We start from the raw sequence: 13,591 nt of genomic DNA, 5'->3' as shown, positions 1-13,591 counted from the left end.
TATACGTATATTATATCTATAAATGTTTTGTAATAATTTTTAAGAAAATCATTAAAACACAAGACAAATAAGTGAACATTTTTTTTTGTTTTTAATATCTTGTGTCTTAATTATACATAAAACAAACATATATGGTTAACTTTCAAGGTAAATATTTTAATGCTATAGTTAAACTTTAATTGCTTAACAAAATTTGTTCTAATTATTGTTAAAACTAATAAAAAAAATATCTTGTTTGGTTAGACACTAAGCCACAGTCTGATTATGAAATTTTAAATACAATCTATTAGTAATATTGTGTTTATTAATGTATTAATAAAAATATATTAATTTAGTTATTGCAATATTTATTAACGGATATAATATTATTGTATTTAATTATACTATCGAAAATTTCTTGTCAAAAGTTTACCTACACCAAGGTCATAGTGAACTAGTAAAATATTTATAAGAGATTTCACAAATATTTTAAGATATCTCATTTCATCTAAATTCTTTTATTATTTGTCAATTTCATAATGAGTATGAAATTTACATAGAGCGATACTTGGGCGAAAAATTGTTGACATCTTACGTTAATATGTAACAAAAAAAAAAAAAAAATATAGAAAGTTTTATTATTGAGTAATGGTTGCCTTCTTTTTCCCACTATAAATATATAATAAACATTATTAGTTTTTGTCATATTTATAGTTTATGGATATCTTGCATATTTTCCTACAAAAATTAAAATAATAAAACTTAAGTTTATATTTTATTGCATTGAAATTACAAAATTAATCAAAGTATACTTATGAGCGATTATTGATGTCCCCCATCAATAAGGAGGGGGGAGAGTGTTCAATCACGCTTTCCCTGCTAGAAAAATAGTATTAACTTACAATTTAATAAATATTACCATGGTATACCTAATCACTTAGACATAATAAAATGAAGAAATGTTCAATTCTTATTTAACGATACCGGATAATTAATTTTATTTCGTATTTTCTATTTTTCCTGTACTTATTAAAATTTGTTTTATGAACTATAATATACCAATATAAATAACAGGATATATTTTATATTTATATGTTCAAATAATAACATTACACCATTATTTAGCTTCAATTTGAATTTTTTTGATCCCACCCTCCTTTAAAATGTTACCTCATGGGCACCCATGAGTATTATACCATTCTAGTAAAATAGTTATGTAATTTAATTTATATATTTGATGACTAAAAATAGATTTTAAAATAAATTGTATACCCTATTACAAATATTTTAATGATTTTTTAAAATTGTACATTATTAAAATAAAATAAAATAACTAAAATAAACAAATATCTGATAAAACATCTTGACATAACTATAGCATTAGTTTATATGACTCACTTATCGTATCTGCGATTAATTTATTCGGTATAAGACTATAGACTATTTTAAAAATATGGTTTCTACAATGGATATTTAATATTTTAAGACAATTTAATTAATTTCAATGAATTATTTTTATTTAATTGGTGTAATAAATGTAACAATACTGTGGGAATATATTTGTTATCAGATTTATAATTTGTATGTAAATTGTTAACCAAAAAGGCTAAAATTAATACAAATAAAAAACTAACTACCAGGTTTTTACTTCTCTGTTATAATTTATAAGTCTTCACTTCATAAATTATTTCATACATCGTTCTGGGAATCACTGTTAATTTTATTTTGTTTATTGAAATTAATCATGTCATACAGCTAAAGAGTAATATGCTAATATCAAATATTTTATACATTTATTAAATGTGATCGCACGGCGTTTTTGTTAGGCAATTTAGGTACATTACTGTTGTGGGTTCATTTTTCCTGTGATTCGTAATATTATAAACTGTATATTAATAATAAAACTATAATGAGTAGGGCAGGGATATAAATGCTCTTAAAAATACCAAAAAATTTATTTATGACCTAAAAACTCTAAAAAAATGTCCTAAGAATATCAAAAAATGTATTATTCTTTTATTAAATAAGTAAATTTAGATTATAATGTAAAAAAAATATAATATACAAAATGAGAAAAAAATTAAATTCCATTTGAATTAAATTGTCCAATATGAGCAATTAACAATTTAAGCCTTCTCTAATTTGAAATCAGATTATCTGATGTTAAGTTCAAAATGAAAATAATTTATATTACGTAGTACTATGTAGTACTTATATTTCAATGAAGTTAATTTTTTTGGTCATAATATGAGAAATAAATGTATTAAAAACATAAAAAAATTACCTTTAAAAGTATAAAATACGCTTAACAGCAAAACATACCCCAAAAAATGTTGCGGTTAGAACACGGGATACTTGAAACACATTTGTAGCTTGGAAAGCATCGTGTTAGACATTCAAAAAAAAAAAAAAAATGCAAGTGCATTGAAATCCGAATTTTAATGAGTATTATCAGAATCATTCAATTTTATTTATGAATTATAATAAATAATAACACGAATTAAAATTATGATCACATAACCACAATGAATCTTCAGAAATCAAATTATAATAACGTTTGAGTTTTATTTTTTTGTTATTCATATTTCTTTAAGTCGTAGAGTATGTACAATATGGTACAGGGAGGATATAAGTGATTAAGTATTGGTAATGAGTAATGACTAAGTCTAATTTAATATAAATCATACCTACTACGATTCGATTGTAAATGAAATTTCAGGTAACCGAGATGAAAACAATATTATAGCAGTAATGTTTTTCTTATAATAGGTTTACTATCTTATAATTTCAATAACAATAATAAAATGATTAATAATAATAATTTATAAAATAATTTTGTAGACTTACATGGTATTTAATATTTATTATATTCAATATTATCACATAGGTATTTTATAAGATATTATATATTATGGGTAGCTACATTAATTACATCTATTTTATTAAATGCAGAATGACCAGATATTTTAATATTACTTTATTCATACGTGAAAAAAATACAATTTATAAAACGAATGTCTTATTTAATCCAGTCATTAATAATTTATCCATAGAAACTATTATTTCAAATTCGTATGATATCAGTCTAAAATACTACCGCCTTTTTATGGCGTTATTTAAGGAGTTTAATATAGGCAAATTGCATAATATTTTGTGATGTAAATTTAAAATTGTAAAAAAAGTATCTATAAATATTTAAAATACTAATTCAAAGCAACTTACAACCACACGGGTTAGTAAAACAAGTTACCGTTGTTGTGAAAATTATGTCATACTACCTTGTATCACTACAACTCCACAGTTCACACTTGTTATCGCCATATCTAGTTGCCTATTTATAAAAAGAAATCAAAATATCCAAATATTGTATAGATCGTATATGTAAAGAAACAACACAAATATTAAAATGTACGTATTATATAAAATATTAATCACTCATTATTTTTTAGCATAATCGTATTGAATAGTTATAATGAAATATTTATAAAAAATTAATAAAATAATGAATTCTCAAAAAATTCGTCTAAAATCGTTCCATTGAGCATTTACATTACACTTTTAAGCGTATGATAAACACAGAAACAACAACAATAATAATTTATAACAATGTAAATGTCATAAGACGGATATACTTTCGTAAATAAACGGTTAAAATCTTTACGTGTACACAAAAATGTGTCAGTGGTTTGTTACAATGTAAGTGGTTACGTCGGATACAAAAACAAATTATATTGTACCTATAATTATTATGCATCAAGCGACCTAACCGGACATGCGATTACGGTAACAGGCGCTCTGCTATATTTATAATAGTTTCAATTACGGTCGTTGTCATGACAGCTAGGATGTGTGGCGACGATGTGACGTCGATTGGCGACTTGGACGACGTCAGAAGTTGTTCGACGCCGGCTATCGTCCCGTTCACTTGTTTATTGGTTGGCTGCTTTAGAGCCAACAGGTGACTGATCAGCGGGTACAGGTCCACGTTGTCAAATGGCTGTGCGGTGAAGTTCCTCTTAAACATCGGTCCCGATGCTATGAAAAGGGCGTGCATTATAGGGTCGTCGTTGTCGTACCCGTGAGTCCCAGCTCTGAACATTTCTTTGGCTGCATGACAGATGACAAACATTTAAAAAATATATTTGGTATAAACGGATATATCATAGGTATTTTATAATGATATAATAGATAACCGACTTAGTGATGTTATTAGTCGATAAAATGGCCCTTATTATTTAATATCCAAGATAAAGGTATAATGTTACAAACAATATTTATAATGTATAAAGTAGGTATAATATAAGGTAAGCTTAAAACACATACATCTATAATAGTTATACATATATAGGAATGAGAATTGATTTTTCAGCTTTCTGCTGTCTTATTATGTTAGCATTAATTTCTTAAATACGGAATATCTCTTAGTTTATGAGTTTTAATATTTTTACATTACCAATATTTTTGTACATAGGTAATATTGTAATAATAAACAATTTGTAATAAAGATAATTTTGTTTTCTTAGTTATTTTTCGACATACTTTCTGTTGTTATTATCAAAATCGAATATTGTAAGGAAAAATCATTTTACAAACCAAATGTGGTAATGTTGTTTTTATTTTTTTAATATTTTGAATATACCTATTATATTGATCGTCGGATCTACTGAAGCATCTACTCGATTAACAACGTAATTCTGATAAATTATCGTCAAATAAATAGCAAATAATATAACAAATAACAATCGTAATATTAATATTAAAATAATAAATATATACGTTTCTATAATATCCGGTTTTTAAAATACACTAACTTTTTTAATTATCTTGTAAAATGATTAATTTAAAATATATTTTACATAATTATTTAACATTTTACGATCAGAAAAATATAATTTAAAATGAGGAATTTGGTTAACTTTGAAATTTAAAGAGCAGAAAAGTTGGTATTTATAACTAATTTATATAAGTCTATTTGTGTGTTTTTATATATAATTACTTAATTATGATATAAGACAGATCTCTGACGATTCAAGACAAAACTAATAATTATTTACTGAGATAGGCTGATAATGTAAATTGTGTGATGTAAACTAACTTGTTTGATCCAAAATTTTTTGAAAAAAACTGTACCAAAACGCGTAACCGGGTTTTGCCAACAAATAAATGATCCCATTCAATCTAGGGTTATTCTTCATATACCAACGGTCTGGTAGTTGATATTTTTTAAATACATAAAATTTATTTGATGTATTGGCTCCGTTTGAAAGATTTGTATAAACTTCGTCATATTTTCCTGAAAATTATGTTTAGTGTCTCTAATATTGTAATGTATAAGATATCTCTTGTTTTAAATTATTTACCTATATTTGGTAGTATAAATGCATTTGGACCTGTAATAACGGATTTGTAGGTCATATTAGATACGTAATCATCTAAAAATATAATTCTATCATATGTAACTGTATCCATTCCGTGGTCGCTAAGAATTATGAGGTTTATTTTTTTTTCTAATTTTTTATATTTTATTTCATCAAGCATGTGTCTATGTATATATTAAACAAAACAAAATTATGATTTTAAAATTATTTTCAATATATTTATATTAAGTTTAGCTTAGATGGACAGATAAATGAAAAAATTTAATTGAGCAAGTTAGTTAAGAACGTTAAGCTGTTATAACGTTAATAATCAAAAAACAATGTATGTAACTTTAAAAAATATGTTATAGAAAAATATTGATTTACCTTGTTTAAAAAGAATTTATTTAATATTGTATTTTATTGAAAAAAAATTTTAATTATCATTAACTAATTTTAACTATTAAATGCCCATTTTTGGTTTCAAATAATCATTTAAATAGTTTTTCTAAGTATGTATTAAATATTAATAGATTTGATATATTATTATAAAATAATCATAAATATACTTGACTGTATCTTCTACTCTCGTGATTTGTTTTTTTATCTCTTGTGAGTTGACTCCTTTTTTATGACCAGTTTTATCTGGTTCTTCGAAATATGCAAACACTAGATTAGCTGGTCGATTTTCATCTTCAATCCATGACATAATAGTGTCTATCCGGGAATTCCAATGTATTGAACTAAACAATAAAAACAATTTTTACTTGTTCTGTATTAATTATGTAGAATGGGCATCATTGGAAATAATTGATTAGTTAGAAGTGATTCAAATATTTAATAAGACATTTTAAATACGAGTGCTAATTTTTTATGCTCTCTTTTTTTTCTCTCTCTTTTATATAAATGTCAAATGTTGACAGTAAAAAATAATTTTTACATTTAAATTCAGTAAAATAGAACGTTTGACGCGAATGCTTTTGTTTTCTTGAGTTATTACTATATGGATTATGCATATTAACATTAAATTTGATCGTTGTTATTAAAGTTTTTTTTTAAATTAAATTGGAAAGTAGATATGGTTTTTTTGAATAAATAACAAAAATAATATGAAATATTATTTCGAATTTGCTTGTTCATTTCAATGAATATTTACTATTAACTTTATATTTTTTCAATTTATATAGTATGAAATATCTATACGCTTTCAATTTAAGATTAAAAAAGTAAAGTTGTGGTAAAACTTTATTGCTTCAGGACCTAATCGTGTTATTACTTGTTGTATACTTCAGTGTAAGTTGGGTATTTTCCTTGATATGGAAATTCGGATCCGGGCCACATCATTACACCACTATGTCGTCCTTCACCATTATATTCGTTTTGCATCTGTAAACAACTTAGCTTATAAAACATCAAATAGAAAATAAAATTCGAGGTATATCTAACAATTGAAATGGCTTAATATTATTTTTATATTTTAGCTAATTAACAATAGCTTAACGTTAAAAATCAAATAATCTATCTACACAATAATTTTTATATTATTTTTTAAACTCACATGTACACTTTATCTAATTATCGTTTTTTGATTTTTAATAAAATTAATTGTAAAAAGTTTAAATTATTTATTCTTAATTAAAATTCAATGATAATTTATATGAGCTGATGATCAACAAATTATTCTCATAAAAGGATAAAACCATGCAAATTAATTGTATATTTTACAATGTCTTATAAAAAGAAAATAATATCATCGGTATAGAAAAAAACTATATAGATTTGGTTGAATAAGTATCAAGTAAAATTATTAGTAGCTGTCCTTATAATTTTAATTTGATAATACATAGATTACGGATATATAAAACGAATTAATAATTGTTAAAATGTAATAAATATTGTATATTTTAGTGGTCATTAATACTAAAGTACATAATATCATTGAATGATAGTTGTAAGAATTTTAATTTTAGCTATACCTAGTAGTGTAAATAATATGTTGCATATAGCAACTGTTGAAAATTATTTAAAATAGTGTATATGGTAATGTCTAGTATTTTCAGTGGAGGCACCAGGAATTTTTCAAAAAAGATAATTTGGGACTATCTAAATTTTGGTATAGGGTTGAATGAAATATTAATGTAGTATTAGAGGGAGGTTTTACTATCCAGACCCCCCTGATATATAAAGTTATATAGATTAAGTACTATATGTATAGCAAAAAGTTTTAAATACAAACTTGATTTTTATATATCTCTTTTTTAAATAGACTGTGATGATACAAACTTATTTTTTCAATTTAAATCATCTTACTTTAATTTGAATAATCAACTTCTTAAGCAGAAAATTCTGTTGAAAATGTCGGTGTATCTAAATCGAAAATTTAACGAGTAAGTATAGTTTCTAAGTTATTAAACTTTATGTTTACTTAATAATAAGGATACTACGCCGTAGTATTTGAATAACTTGAATATATCATAAACAAAAAAATACATATAATTTTAATCTATAAATAGTAAATGCATAATTTATAAAGTATAATAATATATTTAATCAGGATAGCTGATATTGTTTCAACAGATTACATTGTTCGTAATATTGGCTTAATATTAGAAATTAGTTTATTAGTTATATAATTTCAAATTTTCAATAGTAATTTATCAGTGTATAATTTGTATAGAGTTCAACATAGATTTGTAAAAGGTATTACTAAACTGGTATGGTTAAAATCATACATATGTGTGTACAGAACTATTTCGCAGATCTTGGCAAGAGTAAATTATTTGGTAGTTCTTAATGTAAAATAAGTTCCCTCACTATCTACCTATGAGCCAAATCGAGGACCACACATTTTCAAGGCCAAGGCGTTCCATTTTTGACTTAACAAAATATGTATATAGTATACAGCATATATAGCTTTATTTATTTTTTTTGTGGGTAGTTTAGTTGATTAAAAAAAAAAATACTGTATGAAAATAAACTATAAAATTTTTCTTAATATTAAGATTACAATAATCGTAAGTTCTACGTAAATATAACAGTTTTTACTATTTAATAATAATTTATAATAAGTCAAAAGCGCAAAAATAATAATAATAATAATAACAATATAACATAAGCCATCATTCAAAAACTGATTATGCAATATTTTTTTATACAACTTATAAGTAAAACCCTATTGTATATTAATAGATAATAATCTAGATATATTCAATTTTAAATTATGTTTTAAAGCGTAAATTAAAAAAACTAATAGTTACTTATGTGCTAATTAGTTTTTATACATAAATTATAAAAATAAATTGTTTAGTCGTAATACATTAATACATATATTTATACATTAATTCATTCACTTGAATAATATTAGGCCTTCGGGTGTCCCTGTAGAGTTTAAAATTAAAACTAAAACTGTACAATATGAAATTTTTGATTTATGTTCCTAACTTTATTTTTATGAAACTTTTTTTGTATAATCATCTACAATAATTAAAATTCGTTTAAATCCTCTGAAATAATAATGGTTTTTACAAAATATAATAATTAAAAATGAAACATATTTAAAACATAAAACAATGGATTTCAAGGTCAAAATAAATAAATAAAATATCATCGTAATAGAAGAATGTACCTATGTATTTTAGATTCTGAGCGGAGTGACGAGTGTACGATAATATATTGATTTTAAAATTGTGTTTGTGCGTGTGTTTATTTTACTATAAATAAAAATCTTTTGAATTTTTACCTTTTTAGGGTAGTTTCTGGTGAAAAATTGGTCTAAAATAAAAAATTGTTCTAGTAAGTTTCAAAATAATTGGAAAAATTAAAAAAAAAGTATGGAAACATGGGAACATCAACACGATTTAAATGATTTTGTTATTTATTTGTAATTTAAAAAAACTAATTCTAAATAATTGATGTTCATAAATATTTAAATTTATATATATTTATATATATATTTTTATATATTTATAAACATAATATCATTTAAAAATTATTTTGGTTGTTTCTGAGCTATTTATAGATACTTGACATTTTTGAATTGTTGGTATTATTTTTAACAATGTTTATAAAATATTTGCTTACAAATAAAAAGCTATAGAAAATGTAGTACAAGGTTTCTCAAAAGTTTTCTATATTATGTCTATTAAAATTATTAATGAAACACATGGTCACCTTTTTCTTTAAACGTATATTAAGTTAAACAATTTTGTAAAAATTACGAACATTTGAATACACATTTTATTTTATACTTTATACTAAAATATTTATACCACTAACATATTCACACCGTTCTAGATTCTATAATACATGGTAATGATTTATAAGTTCTAAATTCATAATAATAATATATCAATAAAAATTTAATATTTTAATACGTGAAGATTTTTTTGTACATTGGGTAGTGTTTGTTCTTTTTCATGGAGTATTATAATGTTTTTAAAATACTTATATAAACAATAAACGTATGATAATTAAATCACAATTATTCTCATTTGTATATAGTTATCTTATCACCATAAGTAAAAAAAAAACAATGACTGTGAATTTCTACCTACCAAAGTTTTTATTTTCTCTAATTATAATTGTATAAAAACCAAGGTAAAAAAAATTTGTTCTTGAATTGTCCAACTAAAATTTTTTTTGGCATGCATTATAGGCACACTAATAATGTGTTATTAAAGCTTCTGATGAGTTTCCATTAAGAAAAATCCCTTTATATTGGTTTTAGCAGGTTTACTTGAGTTTTTATGTATATTTTTTTTAAGCTTCTATATAATATAAAAAAATATTAGCTATATATACAGTTTAGTTAAGTCACACATTTAAACAAATATTTTTACAAATGCATGCAAAAAAATTGACTATAACTTCTCTCTCTTCTTAGAAATTTCAGAGAAACGAATAATAATAGTATAGTTACGTTTAAAAGATCTCTTAGCGGTGATGGATTAATTTTGTTCCATATGAAACCAGAGTTATAAAATAATTAAACATACTAAGAAGGCTATGAAAAAATTATTTATATTATTTTTTAGTAATTATTATGTACGTAGTATTCAACTTTACTATCAAAAAATTGTAATAAAAATGTTCAAAAGTTAAAACAATAGCGAAACGTAACCAATTTGCTAATATTTATCTACATTTTGTGAATTTGATTGAATACAATGTAAAATTGTTGTAACAAATAACTTAATAAAAAAAACAAAGTTTATTGTAATGTTTAGCAACAAATTATACATAAACTAAACGCAAGGCTCAAAAGTTATTTCATAAAAAATGTATAAAACTGATAGTAATAATTTTGTAAAAATATTAACAACAGTGCCATTAAATTGAACTGAAAAACTTTTTAGGCATGTATTGATTATGTAATTTTGTTTAAAATCAAATATAATTATTTAATAATATAACATCTTTGTAGAATGTCTTAAGTGTTTTAAGTATTTTGGCGGAAACAGATTTTAATGAAATGTTTACACCACAAATATATATATTTTTTTGGCAAAATAGTTAATGCAGTAATATTTGAAAAGTGTAGATCATTTCATTAAAAATATAGGAATTTTTATCTTAAATATTTAGACTAATATTTTATATGAAAGTATTGTTCGACGGTTGAAGATTAATATTATTACCTACCTGAATTCGTTCTAACCTCCGGAAACGCCGATGCAATATCATAGTAAAGACGGTTCGTATAACTATTGATGTAGGTAATAGGTATGAGAATTGAGAATACTTATTGTTTCTGCATCATTGTAATCGTTAACTTGAATGAACGCGGGATTACAATCAAATAGTTAGATTAGTTGGAATATAATGTTTAATATTATAATTATCGTTTACAGTTTATTTTATTTATGGCTTATACTACATTATTAAATCGTGTACATTATTTACCAACCACCAAGAATAAAAATAAAAACATGTATTCAATCAATTTAAACAATAAAGTAGCATGGGTGATTTGGCAATGCTAGAATCAAATAACTGTTATCTATGCCGTTAAAAAATGCATCTCTCTATGAAAAAAATAGAATTTGTGTATGAATTACATCTCTCTATTTTATATATTTTTACGCGCTGAGCTTATTTTTACATATATATATATATATATATGAGTATAGAATTTATATTTATATTTACAATAGATAAGTTTACAATGGCAACAATAGTCCAGAAATAAAAAAAAAGAACATAAAAATTAGATATCAACAAAAAAACAAAAATATGAAATTATGGTCCATATTTCCATTTGATATTAATTGTATGACTCGTTTGCTAAGTAATTAATAATGGTGGCATGTGTGACTTAAAACGAGCAATGGATTGGGTTGACCGGTGAGTTACCTTAAAACAAATTAAAGACACGATTGCAGATGATTTGACATTGTCATTTAATAACCCTCCAATGAATATAATACCAGCAGTATGTCTAAGTTCAGCTAAAAAAGATAGAACTAAGTACAATAATAGTTACCGAAGTATAATCAAGTAGAGAACAAGGAGTTATATAAATTATACAATTATATATACAATTGATGTTTTTTGTACAAATCATACAATGTCAATGAATCTGTAAATTTTGTTTAATAAATATGAATTTCTTAGGATTGAATGGAACTATTATAAGGCCACTTAATTTTATTTAGCACTAAATATAACATTTAATTTCCAAAATTTTTTTTCGCTTCATTTTTATAATTTAGATCATACATAACATTAACAGTACACATAGAAGAGATTCATGTCTAATTAACAAGGTATCAGATAAAGAAGAAAAAGTGATGTAAAAATAAACCGAGTGTCTAAAAGTACTACGAAAAGCAATGTCAGAAAAAAAACAATTTAAAAATCTTGAAGATAACCATTATAATAGAGCAGAGATGTGTATTTTAATTTTTAAATGTTTAAAATTAAAGATATCATAAGTTACAAGAGTGAAGGGATGTAAATCGTGAGTCGTGGGGGCAAAACTCTCTAAGAAGTCAGCAATCAAAGCGAGCTTGGAATTAGAGCACCTTAACTATAGTATAATTAATACTATAGTAATTATGTAGCGTAGGCGGCTGGACCTTACCCAAATAGGCACCAACGAATCGTCGTAGTGGAACTGTTCGTACGTGTAGTGCATCGTCTCGTTGTTCCGGTCGAACATGGAATTGTCGAGCACGCCGTGCGTCTCGGGGTGCATTCCGGTGGCGATGGTGAAATGGTTGACGAACGTCTTCGTTGGGAACGCACTGCGCATGTACGGCGGCGCGGCGGAAGCGTCCCGGAACCGGGCCATTGTCGGCGTCGTGTCGGGCCGGATGTAATCGGGCCGGAAACCGTCAAACGACACGACCACCGTCACCGGGTGTCGGTTGATGGCCGGCACCCCGGCCACCGTGATCGCGAAGATCGCGATGACCCAATAGCACTGCACGGCTATTGGTCTGCACATATTATGGCCAACGGCGGACGGTGGTGATGTGCCGAGCAGCGGACCAAAGAAGGAATCGCTGGCCACCCGCGACATTGGTCTAAATGATATTATTATTTATGAGAAATCGATGCGTACTTCCGGCGTGGTCGCGTGGCCGGACGTGAAACGGGTCAACGGCGGCGTCCCGATCGAACGGCGGCCAATGTCGCGGTGCCCATCATGTCGGAACGTTATCGGATATAATTTTATATTTGCAATGCGTCGGTGTCTGCTGCAGGTCGCTGTTCGACCACCACGTATTTTAATGACGTGGTGTGATCAAACGTATTATGTTAGTCGGTGGGTGGTAAAAACTGCAATCGCGTGCCGTCGTCAATACACTTCACTGACCAGACGGATATTACACGAACGCAGTGAAACAGATTTAAAATATAATATTATGATGACACTATTGGTCGGGTCCTTGAACGTGATGTCGGGTTAGAGGTCACGGTGCCTATTGATAATATCAGCTGCTAACGTCAAAACGAAAGGGTTCCGCCCGATTTCCGGTTTCGTGTATATTTTTGCGGAGTACGGCCGAACGAGAACGGTCGGTGTACAATATTATTAATGACGTACGCGTAACTGCAGCGAAACACTCCTCAAACTCTTATGGTGGCCTGGCTGTGCGGAAAATGACGCGCGGGCCGAGCGGATGACAAGACTCGTTTTGCGGTCGCGGAGTGGGAGCGGTGACGCGGTGTCGCGCAACGTGAATAAATTAGATTATTCCATCGTCACGCCGATTTTCCGTGCCGAGCCGAAGCGCACCACGACTGGTCAT

The 13,591-nt window shown here is 26.4% G+C and overlaps 1 protein-coding gene across 1 annotated transcript; it reads right to left on the bottom strand.

Moving 5' to 3' along the window:
• Positions 1–3,508: 3,508 nt before the first annotated feature.
• On the bottom strand, positions 3,509–13,466 carry LOC113553523 (ectonucleotide pyrophosphatase/phosphodiesterase family member 5-like). The gene is made up of 6 exons (XM_026956891.1): positions 12,418–13,466; positions 6,613–6,722; positions 5,906–6,079; positions 5,340–5,521; positions 5,075–5,272; positions 3,509–4,086 (listed from the first exon to the last, which is right to left on the bottom strand). Exons 1-6 carry the CDS (start codon positions 12,856–12,858, stop codon positions 3,758–3,760), a joined length of 1,434 nt encoding a protein of 477 aa, XP_026812692.1. The 5' UTR covers positions 12,859–13,466; the 3' UTR covers positions 3,509–3,757.
• Between the last annotated feature and the right edge of the window lie 125 nt (positions 13,467–13,591).

Source organism: Rhopalosiphum maidis, chromosome 1 (assembly GCF_003676215.2).
Source record: "Rhopalosiphum maidis isolate BTI-1 chromosome 1, ASM367621v3, whole genome shotgun sequence".
Classification (NCBI taxonomy): domain Eukaryota; kingdom Metazoa; phylum Arthropoda; class Insecta; order Hemiptera; family Aphididae; genus Rhopalosiphum; species Rhopalosiphum maidis.
This window is presented reverse-complemented; position numbering and strand designations above follow the sequence as displayed.

Coding starts and splice junctions, on each gene's coding strand:
- LOC113553523 (XM_026956891.1), bottom strand. CDS start 12,858: ATGTCGCGGGTGGCCAGCGATTCCTTCTTTGGTCCGCTGCTCGGCACA. Junction 6,723..12,417: donor ATTCGTTGGTGCCTATTTGG/GTAAGGTCCAGC, acceptor AGTTGTTTACAG/ATGCAAAACGAATATAATGG. Junction 5,273..5,339: donor ATTTATACTACCAAATATAG/GTAAATAATTTA, acceptor CATAATTTTCAG/GAAAATATGACGAAGTTTAT.